Source organism: Brassica rapa, chromosome A01, assembly GCF_000309985.2.
Source record: "Brassica rapa cultivar Chiifu-401-42 chromosome A01, CAAS_Brap_v3.01, whole genome shotgun sequence".
NCBI lineage: Eukaryota > Viridiplantae > Streptophyta > Magnoliopsida > Brassicales > Brassicaceae > Brassica > Brassica rapa.
In genome coordinates this window covers 24,259,634-24,282,555 of record NC_024795.2, presented here as the reverse complement: position 1 = coordinate 24,282,555, position 22,922 = coordinate 24,259,634, and the positions used below count along the sequence as shown (strand labels likewise).

The 22,922-nt window shown below is 35.3% G+C and overlaps 3 protein-coding genes across 5 annotated transcripts; 1 reads left to right on the top strand and 2 right to left on the bottom strand.

Annotated features, from left to right (window-relative positions):
* The first annotated feature begins 3,827 nt into the window (after positions 1-3,827).
* Positions 3,828-8,853, top strand: LOC103839629. Of its 3 annotated transcripts, XM_033278863.1 has the most exons (8): positions 3,828-4,040; positions 4,138-4,198; positions 4,272-4,348; positions 4,425-4,482; positions 4,580-7,173; positions 7,542-8,247; positions 8,346-8,505; positions 8,600-8,853. In XM_033278863.1, the coding sequence occupies exons 6-8, from the start codon at positions 7,797-7,799 to the stop codon at positions 8,634-8,636; spliced, it is 648 nt and encodes a 215-aa protein (XP_033134754.1). In that variant the 5' UTR covers positions 3,828-4,040; positions 4,138-4,198; positions 4,272-4,348; positions 4,425-4,482; positions 4,580-7,173; positions 7,542-7,796; the 3' UTR covers positions 8,637-8,853. The 3 variants fall into 3 exon arrangements, with proteins under 3 accessions (XP_033134754.1, XP_033134757.1, XP_009114381.1); XM_033278866.1 differs by having other exon boundaries at positions 3,880-4,189; XM_009116133.3 differs by having other exon boundaries at positions 3,880-4,198.
* A 3,244-nt stretch (positions 8,854-12,097) lies between these two features.
* Positions 12,098-13,329, bottom strand: LOC103839639 (cell wall / vacuolar inhibitor of fructosidase 1). Its single transcript, XM_009116141.3, has one exon. The coding sequence runs from the start codon at positions 12,737-12,739 to the stop codon at positions 12,188-12,190; it is 552 nt and encodes a 183-aa protein (XP_009114389.1). The 5' UTR covers positions 12,740-13,329; the 3' UTR covers positions 12,098-12,187.
* Positions 13,330-13,550: 221 nt separating this feature from the next.
* Positions 13,551-15,118, bottom strand: LOC103839647 (cell wall / vacuolar inhibitor of fructosidase 1). The gene is made up of 2 exons (XM_009116152.3): positions 14,096-15,118; positions 13,551-13,930 (listed from the first exon to the last, which is right to left on the bottom strand). Exons 1-2 carry the CDS (start codon positions 14,273-14,275, stop codon positions 13,628-13,630), a joined length of 483 nt encoding a protein of 160 aa, XP_009114400.1. The 5' UTR covers positions 14,276-15,118; the 3' UTR covers positions 13,551-13,627.
* Between the last annotated feature and the right edge of the window lie 7,804 nt (positions 15,119-22,922).

Below are 22,922 nucleotides of genomic sequence, written 5' to 3'. Positions count from 1 at the left end.
GAGCTGCACCGTGGCGAGTCAGGGGTGATCGGTATCATTATACGGTGAGGCGAGTTATGTCCGCCTGGACCGTAGAATTACAGAATGCGGCGTATAAAAAGTAAAATTAAACTCGGAATCTCAGATCAATTAGAATTACAACAATACCGTGATTATCAAAAAATAATGAGCCCGGAAGTGTTGCATAAACATATGATTCGAAGTTGTACACATGATACCGTTGATGATTGATACTGTGGTTGTTTCTGCATGTCCGGTGGTTCGATAAATCATCCAAACGAAGAAGACGACATTCCTCAAGCTTATTATCAGGACTTCACGATTTTCAGTTTATTTTCTAAAGGCCTAATTAGTTGTAATATTCATAAGCCCAACACATTAACCGTAAATAATAAGTCTTTATACTTTTAATTTGCATGTTAGTCTCATGATCCAAACTATATATATTTTTGGTAATTTTTGTGAGTGTATTATTTTTTGATTTTTGTTTTTATATTATCTATTTTGGTATTTGATGAATCTTTTATATATTTTTACAACTATAAACTCACTAAAAATTACTCCCCAGTATACTCTGACTTTATCTCGATCTTTTAACAATTCGGGATTGCCGCACGGATAACGCGTAGCGCGATTCCGAACAAAGGTAAAAAGTAACATAACAATATATAGAAGAAGTCGAATCCTGTCCTGGTTGAAGATTCCAATGATCATACCTTTCACTTTCTCAATTTACAATGCATCAAAAATTACTTTGGCTACGTAAATTCTTTGTACAGTTATGAAACCATATTATATAGTGACTGACTGCATCTTAAAATGTTAATTTTATGTATAAAATATGGTATTATATGTATAAAAATACAAAAAATTCTGCCCCGCGTACTCCCTGATTTTTTTCCGATTTTTCAATAAATCGCTAGGCCCGGGTGTGCCGCACGCGTAGCGCCTAGCGAGTTTCCGAACAAGGTTTTTTTCTATTCATTGTTCTTTTTTTTTTGAACAACTTTCCTTCTTCAATCGGTATAATCCAAATATAGTAAGAAATAACATTATGGAGGATAGCCTCCATATAATTCTTTTTTTTTTCTGAAACTTAAAGCGTCCATATAAATCTTCTTACTGATTTTATGTTTGGTTGCTTTGCTTATTACTTTTTGCTTTTGTTTAGTCTGACTCACAAACCTTTACCGTTATCACATTCAGTGTGTATACTTGAATGAAGTTTAAGAATCAAATCATTAAACATAATTTTGTCATTTTGTTTATGTTTCTCAAATGTTCATAGATTTTTTTCTTCCTTTTTATCTAATTTGGCTGGCATGTTCAGCGAGTAGACCTTACATGCGTTTCTTTTTGTTATTTTCTTTGACAACTCATTTTGTTTGAGAAGGAAAAGATGATAATCTAAAACAATTGCATATCTTACTGAGTCTGCGTTAAATTAAATACACTTCTCAAGTAGAGACAGAGACGATCTATAACATTTTTACATAAACATTTGCCAAAGCACAACTAATACATATATAAATGTATTCCTCCTGTAAACCCTCATTTGACAATATATACTTTTACCCTATGCACGTCTTTGAAATGAAACATTCTGTTGGCCAATGTCTTCCTCCTATAATTACATATAGATGTGGATTTACAGACACTACCAAACACAAAGCAAAAGTATTTCTAAGTTTTCACAGAAGAGGCAAGGAAATGAGGGCAATCACAACTTTGTTTTTACTTTATGCTTCCTTGTTCCTTTTGCTTTAGCGTAACTCTGATTTTGGTTTCTACTGTCAGTCATGTCACTGTGCTGGATCTATCATATGATCATATCTAAGGGCGTTTCCAACAGTCGTAACCGTAGCATTACTGCAGCATCGCTTCTTATGCAGTTGAGTGATTGGTTTGTTACGGTTCGTAAATTCTCCTTTGTTACTGCAGCATCAGTTAATATGCAGTTAAATTTATATGGAGTGAAGAACAATGATTATATAAACTCATTACGTGTCCTTCATCAAAAGAAACATCAGATCAATACTCATTACTTACATAAAAGTTTTGAACCAACTGGAACATGGTGAATCATCTTAAACATGAGAGAGCAATGACGAAGTTATATAGACAACTCAGAAATCATCAATGAGAAAACTCAATACAAATCTGTAAAAATATCGCTGAATTGAACTCTTGGTTAACTCATACGCACTGACCCCTTTCCAGAGATGAAGCAAGAGATCTCAAAGGATATGTATGCATACTCTCTTCTTTCCCACTTTTCATTTTATAATAACCCAAGTCCAATACCTCAAACTGAAAAACAGAATTAAGATATTTCAAAGTATTTGGAAAACAGGTTTCTCATTTCCGATTTCATCTTAAAAGTTTTTGTTTATCTATGTTTACCTCTGCCTTTGGGAGTGATCACCTGGATTAGTTCATCGACTGTACCAACTTTTCTCCCTTGTTTATTCACATGCTCCCTGCAGTCCAAAAAGACAGCCTTGAAGTTCAACTATACCCATTTCTAGACCAAAAATGGTTTATTTGTTCAGTTATATGAGCAAATTAAAGTTGATTCCTATACTTTTCACCAACAACAACTCATACAAAATGGGCTCGAAATTGTTAACCCCTCTAATGGAACAGAAGTATATATAATGAAGAAAATATACTTGGATTAAAAACTCATACAAAATGGGCATGGCATTCAAATTCTACATGGAATGAGACAGAAGATTGGAAGCGCTTAAATAATCCTTATGCTCTTCTGAAGCAATGAGTTGGTGGTTCAGTAGGTTTGACCAATTCTCAAATAATCTAGATACTGGAATTAAGCTATAAAGTGTTATATTAAGGAAAGGAGTAGCAGACAAAGCATTTTTCACGTTTCAAGACCTTCAGAGACATTATATGAATATATAATTACTTCTTCTAACAGCCACAGTCAGGGAAAACATATCAAAGAAAAGATTAGAAAGCATGTATGTGATTATACTCAGACCAAACTATAAAAAAACTTACATTCAGTTTCTTCTTAGGTCTCACTGGAAGTCTTCTCTCCCAACTTTTTTTTTTTTTTTAAATCCTCTTTAGTATCTGTATTCCACAACGAAACTGAGAATTTCAGTTTATGATATGTACATGCTGGTTTTAATTCCGGCGCGAAGATTTGTCTCCGGACTCACTATACGCAGCGCCTCTCGTCCCCAGATTCTACGGCCTCTCGCTTCCGCCTCGATTAAAGCTATAGAGATGAATCTGTTGGCAGCGTTATCCGGAGACGAAGAAATCAAAATATGTGAGGCATATGAGAAAAATAAAAAATCAGAATGAAGAATAAATTTTTTGTGTAGCTGGTGTGTGGAATAAGGCAAGAAATAAAGCAGTGACAAAGTTATATATGGTGAGTGTGGGAAATTGAAGAGTTGATTGATATATCGGGTGTTACGCTATTGAAGATGACTTTGACGAATAGAGGAGATGTTGATTGACTTTACAGTCTCAGCAATGTCAAAAGACTAAACGTTGAAGAAGAGGAATAGTTAGGTTGCCTGAGATTTAGAAGGGAACGGCAATAATTTTTTGGGGTCTGGGTTTCGGTAGGAACCAAACAAACTCTCGACTTGGCCTGTTTTTAGGGATGTCAACAGAAGGCCTGTCCCGCTGGCCTGGCCCGTTAAAACCTGTGGCGGGGCGGGTTTGGGCCTAAGTATTCATGACCCACAAAAAAGCGGGCCTTACGGGACGGAGCTTGTTCGGTTTCGGGTTCAAAGCGGTACGGCCCTCATTACCCGCGGGACAGCCCATAGAACAGCATCTGGAAGCTTCGTCGATTTCGTTTCTTTCTTCACCTGAAAACGAAAAGAAAGAGAGAGTGAAAGGCGATGGAGCTTCGACGACGACCGTGAGAAGAAATGGAGCTCCAACGATGGCCGTACATGTTCGATGTCTGGCAGGCGATAGTGTTTCCGCCTTCCGGTGACCACATCGTGCTCGAGCTGCATCAGCGGAGCTTCTTTACATGCATTGGTGATGACGAGGTTGATGATGGGAGGAAGCAAGTTACAATCTTTTTTGGTACACCAGACCAGAACTGCTGAAGGGTTTGCTAAAGTGAGTTGCTTTGATTCAAAACAGAGTGAAGGTGATGAAATCTAAAGCAAGATACGAGAAGATCAGATTCAAAATGGTTGATTTGGTATAATACCCTTTAATAAAGCTTAAACCTTTCTTTGTTGTTATTTTGATATGGTTCTGATTTGTTTTAACAGGAAGATTATGCTGCTGATGATGATGAGTACGAGGAGAAGTTGAAGAAATAGGATATGGCTTTCTTCTTCTTAGCCACGTTAGTCTTTTTTTTCTAAGATCTGGTTTTGTTTTTGTTGAAGTTGATTTTGATTTTTACAATCTTGGTTGTGTAGATATGGAGACGGTGAGCCAACAGACAATGCGGCGAGATTCTATAAATGGTTCACCGAGGTGAGTCTTTTGTTGCTTGGGGTCAGTTAGTTGTTGTAACGTGTGTCTTATGTTTACTTGTGTCTCAAGTTTTGTACATGTGTCATGTGAGTTACAGGGGAATGACAGAGGAGACTGGCTCAAGAACTTGAAGTATGGTGTTTTTGAATTAGGAAACAGACAATATGTGTTAGGAAGTGTTCTGGAACGGCCTGCAGTGTCAAGCATGATCGGATACACTACATTGACGTATGTCCCGCGGGACAGCCTGCAAAGGAGTGTGCATTTGGCGGTACGGGTTTGGGATGACCTTTTGGAGACCGTAGCCCGCGCGGACCTGACCCGCAGTGACCGGCAAAGTGATGAGCCCGCTGCGGTACGGGATGGAACGGGACGGATCAACCCGTTTGACATCTCTACCTGTTTTAGTTTAGTGATTGTAGTTGTAAGCTGATGACATGTTAATTAAGCTGACATGGCAAATTCTGATAGGTTTAAATTAATCAGTCTACGTGAACAGTTTCTCTACTCACTTTATTCTCCTTTTAGTATAGTATAAATGCCGGTACAATGGTATGGCTGACAGAAGTTGACTGGTCTAGTCTTCGCTACCCCAAAAAAATTTCCACATGTTTCTTTCCATAGTTTTCTCCCATGATATTAAAATTCATTAATAACTCCTCGTTATGGAAATTTATGCAGATTTTTTTGAACCAACTCAAAAATTATTACGTGGAGTAAAAAAGGTTCATGATGTTTGCTGTGTAACCAGGGGCGGACCCAAGTACAGTATGGGTGTGGCACGTGCCACATACTGATATTATATAATCCTTGTGTAAGAAATATATAGACAAGTATGTAGCTTAATTGGCTTTAAAGGCTTATATGTGCTCCACCCACTCATTGTTCGAAACATGAGCTACGGGTTTTGTTCTTTCATTTTATCTTGCGCCCTCTTGATTCAACTTTTCGTAAATGACAACTTCTCTCTTATTTCCTTGTTTTTGCTACCAAAGTCTAAAACAGTTCTTTCTTTTTAATAATTATTTGTTTTCCTTCTTTCTTTAAAATGATTTTCCAAAGTAAAAGAATATAATTTATTCAAATTTTGTTGTAACAATTATTTTACTAAGTTCATTTTTAGTAGTCAGATTAAAATAACAACTAAAGGAATTAGTTTTCATAATAAAATTATTATGTGCAATATATAATTTAAAACAAACATTTAAAATATGAAAACTGGTTTTTAATTCATTTAAATTAAGATATTTTTTTTAATTATGAATGTCTTTTAAAAGAATATAATTTGATTTAATATACTAAATTAAATTTTATATTTTTATATTTATTGTGCTCCAGGTTATATTATTTTCTAGATCTGCCCCTGTGTGTAACCATAGTAATCCATTAAGAACATAAATGTATATTTTACTTATACAGACAAATTATAAACGTGGTAAGAAACTGTAAAGTGTCTATGAATGTTTTTCTCAAAAAAGGTCTAATGTGGAACAAGTTACTTTCATGGATCATGGGGCCACGGTATTATTTTGAAAGCGGACCGTTTATTTTTAATGTTGTCTGTAAGTGGGATGTGAATAGCTCCCTACCAATCAGACACCTCCATGCCTTCTAATTTATCTAGAATTATTGATTTCGTTGGGATGAAAGTAGAAACTGGAGTTACGTATTTGGTGACGAATTTGACGCGTTGCGACAAAATAAAAAAAGACGTTTTTGACGAGCTTTCTCTTTAAGCGCGAGGTTAGGTTCATAATTAGATACTTGTGAGATAAATCACAAAGTATTTAACAGTCAAGGGACCTAATCACTATATTTCACAGCGTTGCGCGAGAGCGTTTCTCGTTGAGGTCGTTATTTTTAGATATTTGTAAACTGGGCCCGATGGGAATTATACTATTATAGTGATCAAATTGGGTCCAAATTCTTCAATGTATGACAATACATGTCGCCATATTTGTCTCTGTCTACCTGATTCTGTCCTGGTCTTGATTTTTCTTGTCATTTCATACAAAAATAACAAATTTAATTTTAATATATGAAAAAAACAAAATATCCAACGAACAAAAAGAGTTGTAATAAACAGGATCAGTTCTAGATAAAGTAATAAATTTTAGTTCTGGTTTCCAAATTTAAAAGACTTAATATGTACACATAGTATAGTCTTGAAACAATAGAAAGAGTTATTTTAAAAAATTTAGTTAAAATGTTTGTGACTTCCTAAATTTGAATAGTAGTAGAGGCCAAATTAATATTTACAGGTGCAAAAGCATGAAAAACTGAAAAAGAGGATCTAAATGGAATAAAGAATATTTGGCCCATTTCTCTCTGCGTCGGTGACGTGAAGCTTCCCTGCTGGAGAAAAGCTCACATGCGTAATCTCAGTTTATATTTAGGACAGCAACACATGTCCGAACACAACACACTTCTATATCTGTTTCGAATTCAACTCTGCTGTCTTTTTTTCCATCATATTATTTAATTTATTTCGTTGTCAAAATCTCAGAATAAAACCATCTATATTTCGACAAATGTGTGTATAACTCTTTCTTTTTCTTTGTCCTGATTTAGTTTTCTTTTTTGAATCGGTCTGAACTCGGACAATTAATCCGCCATTTTCTCCTCGGTCTCTCTACTCATCTGATCATCTCTTCAGTATCGGATCTGAGTCTCCTTCTCTTTCGTTTCAAGGTACAACAACAGGTTTCAAATACTTTTCTAATTTTATTCACAACATTTTCGTTCAGTTTTTTTCGTATTTGATTCGATGAAAAAGAATTTAATTCATTTCAATTAATTAATATGTTTTTCCCCTAAGTCACGGCACCGAAAAAAGCAATAACACAGCTGTTCCTTGCTTCATGTCCGAGATTAGTTACCTACTTTTGACAGTATCTTGAATAAAAGCATCAACTAAACTTCAATTCAATCTCTCTACTTTCATTTTTTTCTATATATATACCACGTGATTTTCGATTTGGTAATTGTCTATATTCTGCAATAAAATATTTTCTTTATTAATTATAAAAAAAATAAAGTTTGTGATTTTATTTTTGCAGATTAATTTGCTTCTGGAGACAACGTGTTAGCTGTAATTCAATTATTTACTTGCTTTGGCTATTAAACGCGTCGTCACAAGCGTCAATATAAGACAAACTCAAACACAGAGACATCTAGTTTGCATATGCGTGTCATTTCATCTCTATCGGTAATAGATCTTGATTAGAGATTCAAGAGCTAAGAGAACTTCGATTCTTGTCTAAAGTGTGAAGCTGTGTTCTGTTTTGGTTCTGTTATCTCGTTTTGAGTGGATAATGGGAATGAGTCTCGATTTTGATGTCGATCTTGAGAAAGGACTCGTCCACTGCGTCAATGAATCGCCGGAGAAGCCATTGATACCGACTTCTACAGATAACAAACCGGTAATAACCGCAGAAGAAACCGTCGGTTCGTTAGAAAACGACGCGACTCCGGTTCAGTCTGCGATCAGTAAACCGGGATGGGGAAGGGGCGATCGGAAGGAGAACCGCAAGAAATCAGCGTCGAAGCCTCCCCGTCCGCCGCGCGGACCGTCTCTAGACGCAGCGGACCGGAAGCTGATAAGAGAGATCGCTGAACTGGCGATACTGAAACGCGCGAGGGTCGAACGTATGAGAGCTTTGAAGAAATCGAGAGCGGCTAAAGCTGCGTCTGCGGCTTCTTCTCTCGGGAATGTACTGGCCACGCTTCTCACCGTTATATTCTTCTTTGTCCTCGTTTTGCAAGGTGTGGTTTGATTAATTTGCGATTGCGTTTGCGTTTTGCTAATTGTCATTTTTTTATTAATCTTGACTGTTTTTTTTTGTTTCTTCTGAAAATTTCAGGATTATCTCCGAGAGCAGCCGATAGCTCCGGGAGATCTCCGTTAGTAGACACCGGAAAAGCTAATGGTGGTTTTGTTTCGGTTCAATATGCGGGAACTCCGTCTGCGAGTGAACCGGATGGTGGTTATACCGGTCCGGGTTTAGCACAGAGATTACCGAAGTAAGTTGTTATCTTTTCACTGTCTGAATAACTTGTAATCCGTTGACCAAAAAGAAAAAGAATAACTTCTAATCCTGTTATTTATGTACTCCAGTTTACTAAAACCGGTTTCCGGTTTGAAAAGAAGATGAATAGAGAGTTTCACAATGAAGCTTAAACCAAAGAACTGGAATTGGACAATTTCGTCACTGGTTCATCAAACCATTTGTCGGTGGACCGTGTACTCGGACAGAAAAATTTTGGGGGTAAAATTGGCTGCTTTCTCGGCGGATTAGTTTTGTAATGTTTTTTTCCTAGAAATAGTATGAGAGAAGTTACAAAAATAAAATAAAATCAGTGTTATATATCTTTTTAAATGTTCTAATATAGGGTTTTTAGTAATTAAACCCCTCAACTAAAGATGAATCGTAAAAAAAACCCTCAACTAAAAATCCTGTGAAATAAACCCTCAACTTTAGTTCCGTTAACATATGTTACCCTCCGTTTAAAAAACCGTGACGGAGGGTGACATATGTTAACGGTTTATAAGTTGAGGGTTTATTTCACTGGATTTTTAGTTGAGGGTTTTTTTCACGATTCATCTTTAGTTGAGGGGTTTTATCACTAAAAGTCATTAAATATTATTAAATTATTTATCATCATTTATACATTGTTTTAAGATTTATAAGCCTTTAAAACTAATTTATAAATTTTAATACATTAATATATTTGTATATTAATTTATACATCTTAAATTAATAATTTTTAACACTACTTACAACTTATTATAACTTTGAAATATTAAATTATTTGATATTTGGAAATAGTGATATAAAAAAATTTGTGTGTTTATATCGTCATTGTCAAATATGAAATAATTGAAAGTTTCTAAGTTATATTAAGTCTTAAATAGTGTCGAGATAATTCATCTATGAAGTCAATCTTTCTATTTAGCGTATGACGCATTTTTTCTTTTTTTCATGATTTTTGTCATCCGGTTCATACTTCTCCCCCCTCCAAAATAATGCATGATTATTTTTATTCTCATTGATTTCTGAATAACTACATTATATTTTTATTTTCTTGATCAATAATATATTTGAAACATAAAGTAATACAATAAATCAAGAACAATATAGGAAAATAGGAAAGTATGAGTCTGATGACGAAAATCATGAAAATAAGAAAAAGTAAGTCATACTCCAAATAGAAAGATTGACTTCATGGATGAATTATCCTCAACACTACTTAAGATTTAATATAACTTAGAAACTTTCAATTATTTGATATTTGAAAATGACGATATAAACACACAATTTTTTTTATATCACTATTGCCAAATATCAAATAATTTAATATTTTGAAGTTATAATAAGTTGTAAATCGTGTTGAAAATTATTAATTTAAAATGTATAAATTAATTTTATAATAGATTAATGTATTAATAATATACATTAGTTTTAAAGGCTTACAAATCAATCTAAAACAATGTATAAATGAATAATAAATAACTTAAAAATCCTTTAATGATTTTTAGTGATAAAACCCCTCAACTATTTTTGAATCGTAAAAAAACCCCTCAACTAAGTTTTCAACATTATAAACCCTCAACTTATAAACCGTTAACATATGTCACCCTCCGTCACGGTTTTTTAAACGGAGGGTAACATATGTTAACGGAACTAAAGTTGAGGGTTTATTTCACAGAATTTTTAGTTGAGGGTTTTTTTTACGATTCATCTTTAGTTGAAGGGTTTAATTACTAAAAACCCTCTAATATAATACAACTGGGATTATATTAGTAGAAGATTGTTGTGCTTTTGACGAATGCAAAGAAGCATCCAGATTTTGACGAAACCAAAACGTAAAAAAATATATGAAATCATCATTATTGGTATACTTTTTAATATTTGAAATCACATGCTAATGATGCTTGCAGTTGAAATTTAAATAAATTATTTATATAGCATTGTATATTTGGAAACAGAATCCATGTGGCTGTATCTAAAAACACTCCCACTGAGCTTAACGACCACTTTTAATGCTGTGCAAAACTATTTGAACATGTGATTCCACGTGTGTGTGTTTCAAATGTCCATTATGTCTGTTTCACTAGGGGTGGACAAAAAAACCGAACCGAACCGATCGAATCGAACTAACTGAACCAAAACCGATTCGAACCAAACCAAAGTCCATTTCAAATTTTTCAGTTGAGATTTTTCTAACCCGAACGGTTCAGTTCAGTTTGGTTTAAACTGAACCGAACCGATAAACCGAAGTGTTTTTATAGTTATTTAAATTTAAAATATTAATAATATCAAGATATTAAAATCATAATATTAAGCCCATTAATTTCTTTTTGCACGAAGTAAATCTTAATATAATTTGATTTCCATGACACTTTGTCTAACTTTTGTAATATTCGTCATTAAACCCACATAATTTCCATGTTAATTTTTTTCAATAGCGTATACTTTTAAACCCTAAAATTAAAACTTAAGCCAAGTCTAATTAAATTGAATTTAATTTACATACTTAATTTTTTATTATGTCCAACGCGATTATTTCATGACAACCATACATGTATGTATTAAAACATGATTTCTTGTACAATAAATAAACTAAGAGAAATCCGATTAAACCGAACTGAATCGAAATATAAACCGAATCGAATACAAGCCAAACCGAATATAAACTGAACCGAACATAACTGAACCGAAATCGATCCAAACCAAACTAACTATGGTTTACTTCAGCTGGAAAAATTCTAGAACCGAACCTACTAAACCGAACCGAATTCGAACCGAACCGATAAAATAACCGAAGTGCCCACCCCTATGTTTCACTGCTGTCTCCGGATGCTTCGTGGGGCCATTATAAGGCCCAATAAGTTTTCATATGCTAAGGTTTTTCGTTGGACGAATCTGCTCTAAGTTTTGAATTGTCATATCTACTCAACTACACAAATAATTTCTAAAAATGCAGGAAATATAAACATATACAAGTGGAATTGAAAATAATATTAAGATTTTTTAAAAACCATTTCGCGGTTAATATAACAGACGATCGATCTAGCACGAAATACTCAAAAATCTCCATCAGAAATGATATTCGACCGTTTTGGAATTCTGTTTTATTTTGGTTCTGTTACTTGTTATGAAAAAACAAACAAATGGAACATAAGACCATACGCAATGGTGAGATTCATTGGAGTCCTTAGCACAAGGGCATTTCGAATTAATCTTGGATATTTTGGATTTAAAAAAAAAAAAAAAAAAATGACCATTCGCGGGTCGTCACGTAGTCAATGGGACCCGTGAACAGTGTAAGGATCAATCCTTATCAAAAGATTTTAAGAATTCTTTTTTACACAAACTCTAAAAAAGTGGACTCCACGCCTTATAAGGATTCCCTTAAAAGCTCCCATTGTGAATGCTCTAAGTTTAACAGGAAATAATTAAAACCATATTCATACTAAACCATCGTCAAACACATTGGATTACATTTGTTGCTTTCCATCCAAAAACTGCATATGTCATTTTGTCGATGAGTACTTCTCTTACTTTTTCCTTTCCTTTTCCAAGTAGTTAATATCATTATTCCAGCAGGATTCTTCCGAACTTGTAATAGAAAATTAGCTCGTGTCAATGTTTACAAATATATGTATATATATGATTATTATTTTCAACAGACACAAAGATTCTTAACGACCATTCATTAGAGACTTAATCACAGATATCTCCACGTCACAAAGATTCTTAACCAGCTTGTTTCTAGCCGTAAGAGGTACCGAGCTTTCATCGTCGGCGCCGGCACTATTGATCCATTTCTGACAAGAATCAGACTGTTTCTGGGCGTCTCCGAGGACATACATCGCGAATCCGAACTCCCCTCGCCCCATTGCTTCGATGGCCTGAGGAATGTTGAACCGGACCACCGGCCGGTACACCTCGGCGCACTGAGCCAGCGCTCGTTCCGCGGCCGGATCTTGAGAATGTCTGATGAGTGATTGAATATATCCTAAGGTATCGGTCATGTTTCCGAGCACAACGTTGGCCATTGCGGAAGCTATAGACTTGGTATCGGGAGGTGAGGGAGAGAGAGGGCGGAGAGAAGCTTCACAGAGGTCAAAGAATGGTGTCGCTTTGCAGATCGTGTCGATCAGATCATCGGAGGATTGAGCTAGAAACGGTAGGAGGAAGAGGAGGAAGAGGGAGAGAGACAGTGGTGATGTGACGGCGGAGGAGTTTTTCATTGTCCGAGTTGTGTAAGAAGAAAGTTGATGTGCAAATAGAATAGGAGGTGTGTGTTGTTGTGAGTGCTTTTAGCTAGCTGTTTGTAGACTTATATGGTTTTTTATGTTACTAAACTTATGTTCTTTTATTCACCAAGACATGTTTTAACTTTAGATAGATTAATGATTTTTCTTATAAAAAAGACTAATGATTATTAATTAGGTATACATATTTATAATTCCATATGTGACGAAGCTTCGTGATCAACAACGATTTTTAATAGAAAAATCATATACAAGCAGCTCTGAGTATTTTCGAGTATAAACTTCATTTTTCAAATACAAAATTCATTTTTTTTTTAAACTTCATTTTGAGTTCTAGTGTATGTGTATTGATTGATGAGCACTACCTAATTGTCTAATATGTAAACATGGATATGTGTCTGCTCTTTACTTTTTGTTCGCAACACTTTATCCTTTTGGCTTGTTGGCACAAAAACAAAGGGAAAGATGCTATGTGTGGTCTTGGTGAATAGCTCCTATGTGAGTCGGTCCATATGGGACAAAAATACCATTATACATAATCTACACTATCCCGACGTCGACCATATAATTTCAAAATACATTTGTTTTATGTACTTGTATGAGAGAAAAAAATATATATTATGGGGCTTTCTCTCGTCAGTCGTTATCTGGCTCGTGAATATTGGTATATCCCGTGATTAGGTTCCAGAAAGTTCGTGCCCATTTTTGCCCGTATTTGATAACCGGTTCAATCATTTACGAAAGGTACAACCGGCTTAATATAACTTAAAATTAACTCTACTCATCCGGTTTAAATAGGTATGGATCGATGGTTTTATATCAGCTTAATTTCAATAAGGTAACAGTTACAAGAAACATTATTATTCAGAGCAACATGCGGACGATGGCTCTGGTTACATCGCAGATCTTGTTCATTTTCTGGGTCAAACCGGTTATTGGAGATTGGCCTTTGGGAAACCCTCCTTCGCAGACGGAGGCTTCAACGCCGGCGTCAACAATTGCACCCTCCGCAAACTTAGGGTTTCCTCTGATAGCTATAATGGCTGTGTGGACGTCAACGTCTACGATCGTCTTGTATCTCAGATTACATTCATCCAGTGGTTTTTTGAGCATGGGTTTTGTTTTGTACGCCATGTTGATCTGCCCAAGAGTTTCAGTCCCTAGAGCCTACATTGAACAGATGAAGTCTTTACATAATATGAACCTCGAAGGAATTTTTTTATTGTTTTGTAACAATCACACGTACGTTTAACTTTAAATGTTACAAAATCAACCACCTTATATTCGAATATATTATCTGATGTCAAAAATTAGTTCATGTAAGAGAGAGACCTTGATCTTGTCGACGAGAATGAGACCAAGGCCGACGGTGTCGGCGGAGGAACTACGTGGATCGGAGCGAAGGAGAGAGAGACAAAGACTGTAGTCAGGTGTCTGTTTGCATGTCTTATCTACAATATCTCCCATCGCAACTCCCATCATCATTGCCATCATCATCATCGTCTTCATCATTTTCTCTCTTAAAACGTTTAAAACTAAAAGATGTATCAGGATATATTTCTAGGCGTGTACATATTTATGTGTATCTAGGCGTGAAAAGTTATTATTACGCCGAAACGTTTTTTTATTTTGGGGACTTCGATACACTTAATCTATTAATTTAATGTGTTGCCAAAAAAAAAATCTATTAATTTAATGTAAATTCATGACGTTTCAACCTACAATTAATTACAGTATCTGGTTAGTCTTATTAACCACGTTTTTCGAGATTGCTATGGACTTCTGGTCATATGTGCATGTAACAACAACATGTATGAACATTTATGTCAAATGTCTTATAATTCCTCCGTATCTAGAGTTTTCAACGTTTATTAAAAATATAATAAATATTTACAATTTAATTTACAATTTATCTTTTAATACATTTTCCAATAACTATTCACCAATAAAATTTAATCAATTCAAATATTCACCATTAATATTTTTCAAAAGTATACAAAAATACCTTAAACTATAAAAAATCTATTTTTATGGAACAATAATAAATTCTAAAAAATTTTAGTTTTGTATATGGAAGGAGTATGTTTTTTTGGCTTAAGGGACATCTAGTCATATATTTTTTTTGTAAGGAACAGCAAGACATTTGTTTATCAAGTCAAACATAATCAAGTATATAAATAAAGACAACAAAAACTGATCATGAAATTTCTCTTTAATATATGGAGTTTGTTGACAGGAAAGACTGGTCTCTTTTCGTCAACGAAGATGTTATATATATTTCCTCATAGAGGTCTTTGACCGAAAAGGCTAGTTAATTGTATTTGAAACTTAATCACAGTAAATCATCGATGCAATTAAGTTTCAAATACAATTAACTAGCCTTTTCGGTCAAAGACCCCTATGAAGAAATATATATAACCTCTTCGTTGACGAAAAGAGACTATGACCAACCTTTTCTGTCAACAAACTCCATATATCAAAGAGACCATGAGGAAAAGAGACCATAAAACTCCAAATATAATTAACTAGCTTTTTCGGTCAAAGACCCCTATGAGAAAATATATATAACCTCTTAGTTGACGAAAAGAGACCAAGACCAACATATTATCGTTGTTTAACTAGTCCTTCCTGTCAACAAACTCCATATATTAAACAGACCATTTGTTTTTAATACATTTCATGGAAAGGCCTTGCGTCAATCTCATCGATGCTACCACAAAGAAAACGAATGAGACGTTAAATTACCTCATCTCCGTTTATAAGAACCTTGTAGGTCGTGAAGAATACGAGATTTACGGAACTTGCATGGAGGAGTACGACGCGGCTATTGATAGGTTTTTACCGGCAGCTTTGGGTGTTTAAAGGCTAAGAAGTATTTTATGGCGATGTCTCACATGAAAGAAGTTGTGCCTGCGCCGGTATTTGTGAGGACCAGTTCGCCGGATATTGTCCGGAAACCGGCAACATAACAAAGGTGTTCATTATATCGCCAATATGACTGCTGACATGCATCATCAAAACTTTTGTCAATTAGATGGTAAATTTAGTTTTTTTTTCCTTTTTGCGAGCAATGGTGCGAAAATTCGAAAGAAAAACGAATAATGTATACAATAAAAGAGATTAAGATATGTTTTTCCATTATTTTATAACCGGTAACCATTAAAAAACAATAGGAACGAAGATGAAAATAATTTAAGAATGAACTGGATTATGATCCGCTTTAAAGCGCAAGAATATTTTTTTAATTAATATAATTAATAAAATTAAAAATTTTATTTACTGTATTTTTAAAATATATAAATAATTTTTTTAATTTAATTAAATATTAAAATTATTAATATATTATTTTATTGTATTTCTAATTAACTCTTTCAGTTATGAATTTTCACTACAAGAAAACGTAATTTTAACGAGGAAGTTTAACGAGGAAAAATAATCCTCGTAAAAAAACGTTGATTTTGCGAGGAAAGTACGTTGAGAAAGAAAAGCATCGTTATTTCGTCGTAAGCTAACGACAAAAAATATTCGTCGTAAAGACGATGTAAATTAACGTGGCTTTTACGAGGAAATAGTTTTTCCTCGTAAAAGCCACGTAAATTTCGCGAGTGCTTTACGACGAAATATTTTACGTGTACTTAACGAGGAAATTTTGAATCCACCAACTTGGTAGGTGGCTCACGTTTTTTTTGGCCATACAATTAATTTTCGTCGTAATTTCATAGTAAAATTACAACTACCAGATTCGAAATTTTCTATAAATATTGATGTTGGAACATCATTTTAAACATACCAACAACAAAAAACGTGAAAGAAAAAAAAATGGCTAGCTCTGGGACTATTTACGAGTTGCGGAATTGGATGTATATGCATAGAGATGCTAACAGGAGAGTGACGAAAGAATACCTTGCGGGGCTGGAGACATTTATGCACCAAGCAGATTCAACACCGCTCGCCCAAGAAAGTGGTAAGATGTTCTGTCCTTGTCGGAAATGCAACAATTCGAAATTGGCAAACCGTGAAAATGTTTGGAAGCATTTAATAAATAGAGGTTTCACGCCAAATTACTATATCTGGTTTCAACATGGGGAAGGTTATAATTATGATCAGAATGAAGCTAGTAGTAGTAATAGCAATTTTCAGGAAGAACCGTTTAATCATCATTTGCATAATGAACATAGTTACCATCAGGAGGAGATGGTAGATTATGATAGGGTTCATGATATGGTAGCTGATGCATTCGTAGCTCATGATGAAGATGAAGAACCTAATATAGATGCAAAAAAGTTTTACGGAATGTTAAACGCGGCGAATCAACCACTTTACAGTGGTTGTAGAGAAGGTCTCTCTAAATTGTCGTTGGCTGCTAGAATGATGAATATTAAAACTGATCACAATCTACCTGAAAGTTGCATGAACGAATGGGCGGACTTGTTTAAAGAGTATTTGCCGGAAGACAATGTGTCTGCTGATTCTTATTATGAGATTCAGAAATTAGTTTATAGTCTTGGGTTGCCTTCGGAGATGATAGATGTCTGCATCGACAACTGCATGATCTATTGGGGAGATGATGAGAAGCTAGAAGTATGTCGATTCTGCAAGAAGCCACGATTCAAGCCGCAAGGACGGGGACGTAATAGGGTACCGTACCAAAAGATGTGGTACCTACCAATTACAGACAGATTGAAAAGATTGTATCAATCAGAGCAGACTGCTGCAAAGATGAGATGGCATGCCGAGCATACTCAGACGGATGGTGAGATGACTCATCCATCAGATGCAAGAGCCTGGAAACATTTCAACAAAGTACATCCGGATTTTGCTAGCAATAGCCGGAATGTGTATCTCGGATTATGCACAGATGGATTTAGTCCGTTCGGAATGTCAGGGAGACAATATTCATTGTGGCCAGTCTTTCTTACGCCATACAACCTGCCACCGGAGATGTGCATGCAACGGGAGTTGCTATTCTTGACGATATTGATACCTGGTCCGAACCATCCAAAAAGGTCCCTGGATGTTTTCCTACAACCACTGATAAAAGAGTTGAAGGATTTGTGGTCAACAGGGGTGAGGACGTATGATTGTTCAACGAAGACGAATTTTACGATGCGAGCTATGCTTTTGTGGACCATAAGTGACTTTCCTGCATATGGGATGTTGTCTGGATGGACTACACATGGGAGATTAGCTTGTCCATATTGTAATGGAACGACAGATGCGTTTCAACTGAAGAATGGTAGGAAGACAAGTTGGTTTGATTGTCATCGTCGATTTCTTCCCATTGGCCATCCTTACCGAAGAAACAAGAATTTGTTTAGGCACAAAAGGGTTGTGAGAGACACTTCTCCACCATATCTAACTGGAGAACAAATTGAAGCACAAATCGACTACTACGGAGCTAACGAAACAGTTCGTTGGGGTGGTAATTGGCATGTCCCTCGTAATATGCCTGATTCTTACGGTGTTCATCACAACTGGCACAAGAAGAGTATATTTTGGGAGTTGCCATATTGGAAGGATCTTCTTCTGCGCCACAACCTCGATGTGATGCATATAGAGAAAAATTTCTTTGAGAACATCATGAATACAATATTGAATGTCCCAGGGAAAACAAAAGACAACATAAAATCGAGGTTGGACTTGCCGGATATTTGCTCAAGAAGCGAGTTACATATTAAAAGCAATGGACAAGTTCCCGTTCCGATATTCAGACTGTCTTCAGAAAAAAAGTCAGTGTTGTTCAACTGGGTGGCATCAGAAGTGAAGTTCCCCGATGGGTTTGTTTCAAATCTCTCTAGATGTGTTGAAAAGGGTCAAAAGTTCTCTGGGATGAAGAGTCATGATTGTCATGTCTTTATGCAACGACTACTGCCCTTTGCATTTGCGGAGCTACTTCCAACAAACGTACATGAAGCACTTGCAGGTTCGTAGTGTTTTATATCACAATAATTTTATAACGGTCTAGTTTGCAAAATAATATACGACTAACAATGTGTTTAATTGTTTTTGGAATATAAAATTCGAGCCTTTCATCTTAGCTTCACAAGCAGACCAAGTTAGCTTCCTTCCATACCCTCGGATGAGAGATTCGGGTATAAATTGGTTAGCAGTGATCAAAGTTACACCTCGAGGACGAATCATCAGTGGAGAAGAACCACCATTGCAAGAAGAACAGATAAATGAAGTCGAGGAACCTGAACAAGAAGTTGATGACATCCTTCTCATTGATCCGCATAATCACGAATACGAAGATCTTACCGATGATGCCACAGACGAAGCTGTAGAAGACGAGTTTAATGAAAATGATGATATTTCTAGTGATGACTGTCCCCGAGACTCAGTACACTCAGAGAGTCATTGGATCTCCTTCTTCTAGTGCTCCCCAGATGCCTCCTCCTCTTGTGCCTCCTACGATGCCGGCACCTCCGATGCCCGCGGCCGAGATTCATCCCGATTTGATGGTGCCTCCGAGTGCTCCTTACTCGCAGTACACCGTAGAGGACATTCTCCGTCTGCCAGGCAGAGAAGGTTTACCAGTCATCGACCCCGACCGACCGGACGGAACTTTATGGTATGTTTCATTATTTTTTTATTCTTTTTAAATTATTTTATAACTTTAAAAAATAATTTATATTTTAAATTTGTATTTTTCAGGTGGGGGATTGACGGATGTCTTGCATCGGACGTAACCGACACGATAAAAGGTTACTTCTCCATGGCACATCCGAACTGGAAAATGACGCCCCACTACGTCAGAAAGACGTGGTTCAAAATTTACGCTGTAAGTTCTATTAATTAAATATATATCTTTAAATTTTTTAATTATTTATATATTTTTTTTTTTTCTGAAAAACTAATTATAAATTATTTTTTCCAACAGCAAAAATATAATTGGGCCTTCGGGATCACTGAGAGGGTGAGGAAGAAGTTTGAAGCGAAGGCGAAAGTTCGCTTGTTGGACACGGTCTCCAACTGGAAGGGTGACTGGATCGTGAAGGGGTATGAGCGTGGCAAACTCGCTGAGCTCACCACGGATGTCTGGGATGGCCTCATCCGATATTGGCGTCTTCCTGATTCCATTAGAATCGCCCAGTCTTGCTCTAACTCCTGTAACACAGTCGATGAGCACGGGAACGGGCCGATGCTTCACACTACGGGCCAAAAACCCCACGCTGGTGTCCGTTTGGAAATGGTAATTAAAAATTTAATTATATTAAATTTTTAGTATATTTTTATATATATTCTAATTAACAACTTTCTTAAATGTTTTTTTAGGCCAAAGAGACGGGAGAATTCCCGTCTCTTATGCAACTTTACGAGAGGACCCACAAGAACAAGGCGGGCCGATTTATAGATGGCAAGTCCGAGCAAATCTACAACGATTTGGCTGCTCGGGTTGAAGAACGCCAGACCCAGCTGACCCAACAGTCCACCGATGGATTACCCGTCACCTTATCCACACCTGAAGTGGATAAGCTTTACGAGGAGGTAAATTTTCTAAAATTTTAATTTTTTTAAATATTCATTTAATTTAACTTTAAATTTTTACTAACAAAATTTATTTTTTGTTTTTAAGGTTGTCCCTAAAAAAAAGGGACGGACGTTGGGGATTGGTTCCGTCAACGATGTTCCGAGAGCGACATCGTCTTATGTTCAGCGACGGGATGATGAAGTCTCTCAGCTGCGTAGGGAGTCCGAAGAGCTGCGTAGAGAGTCTACTCAGCTGCGTAGAGATTCTACTCAGCTGCGATCTCGTATGGGTGGACTCGAGGGCTTCTTGGACGTTGTAGCGGCCACAAATCCGGAATGGGCGACTTTGTTGAGGACCATGCGACAACAAAATCCTATCCCAGGCCAGTCACCGACCGACGACTCACATGCCGAGGCGGATGTTCAGGCGAGGAGTGATGAATTCTACGAGGCGATTAATTAACGACCACCCAAGTTCTTTTTAATTTCGGTCCTTGTATTATGAATTCAAAACTTATTTATATATAAAATATTTTGGTTTTGATTTTTTTAGAATTTTAATTTTATTAATAATTTAAATAATTTAAATTATATTTATAATTATAATTTTTTATATTTCTATAAAATAATGAAACGAAGTAAATTCGTAGCTAATTTTGCGGCTTCTTTACGTGGAAGCTTAACGTGGTTTTTACGAGGAAACATTTACAAGGAAATAACGTGGAAATCTATCAAGGTTTTTACGTTTTCTTTACGTGGAAATCTTTCAAGGTATTTACGTTAATTTTACGAGTATTTATTTACGTGGGTTTTACGAGGAAAGTTTTTCGTGGTAATTACGAGGAAACTTAGCGACGTCCTTACGAGGAATCTTTACGTGGTCTTTACGAGGAAAATTAGCGACGTCCTTACGAGGAATCTTTACGTGGTCTTTACGACGAAATATCCTCCTTCGCTTTTACGACGAAATTATTTCCTCGCTAACTTACGACGAATTAGCGAGGATATATGCGTTACGACAAACGTATAACGACGAAACGGGTTTCCTCGCTAATTCGTCGTAACACTGCTTTTACGACGAATTAGCGAGGAAAACTGCCCTCGTAAAACTTGTGTTTTCTTGTAGTGTTTTAATAAATTTTTATAATTTATTTGGTTAATTTTGTGATATATATTTTGATAATTTTTATAAAACTTATTTGGTGTCAATTTATCGACTCTAGCATTTTCTTTACACAAAATATCAAATTTAATATGAAATCTTATTTAAATTTATATGAATGTTATTTTCTGTCCATGAAAATATAAATAAAATAGTCCATTAATTTTAATTGATTTTATACTAAATTATACTATTTTGTAATATCTAAACCTGCAAAAAATAGTTTACTTATTTTATAATTTTCATAAATCATTTGAGTGTTTTAATCAATAATTTGATTTATTAAGAAATTTGAAAAGATTAATACAAAGTTAATAAAAAGGTGGGACCTAATGTTTTGGACACAAGATTGTGAGCTCCGTCAGAGGTAAATCTAGAAGGGGAATGTCATATGACCCTTGGGTAAAGGTGGGTTACGGATCCCTTTGACTGTTTGAAATGGAAGGAGAAATCAGATTAATTATTGTGTTTGAAAATATATCTAGTAGTATAATATTGTTTTCTATGATTAATTTTAGTGAAATTATAGTATTTTCATTAATTACTGAAGATATTTTATGTAATATAACATATGACTAAATGTTATATCCAAATTGTAATACTGTTATAATAAGATTGGTTATTGTGTTGTTTGGAAATATATGTAGTAGTATAATATTGTTTTCCATAATTAATTTTGATGAAAATATAGTATTTTCATTAATTACTAATGATATTTTATGTAAGAAAAATACCATAGGATATCACTAACAACGTTTATGTCACAAATATAGATTTTAAGGATCAAAATGACCAAAATATTTCATTAAAGAGGTAAATATACAATATACTCATAGGGTTAACTAATTCAAAACTTAAGGTTTAGAGTTAAGGGTTGGAGATTTGAGATTGAGATTTAAAATTTTATAAAATAAAAAATAGGGAATTTGCACTAGATAACAAATAAAGGGATATAAATTAGCTAACAGGTAATGGTACTGTATAAATTGTGGTAATACCAAGCGTGCCCCTAATATACGACCTGTTACACGTTACACGTGAGTTGAACACACTGTTTATTACCACAAATGCAAAGAACTGAAGAGAGAAAGAGAGAGAGAGAGAGTGTGTGATAATAATGCAAAGAATCAAGAATGCTCAACTACTATTTTTCTTTCCTGCAAAAATCCAAAGCGCTTAGATATATTTTATATGTTAAAAGATCGTCTCGTTTTAAAAAGTTAAACTCATTCTCTAGTTGTGTCTAAAATTTATAGAATTTATAACCGGTTATAGATCTGATGTTTCGGTTTTATAGAATTTATAACCGGTTACTGATTCCAATATGAACTTCATGCAACATATGTGTCTAATATAGGATCGCAATAAATTATTGCTCCTAAATCCGGTTTCAATATGTATGTACGCCAACTATGTCAAATTATAACCGGCTGCCCCTAATATATGACCTGTTACACGTTACACGTGAGCTGAACACACTGTTAATTACCACAAATGCAAAGAACTGAGGAGAGAAAGAGAGAGAGA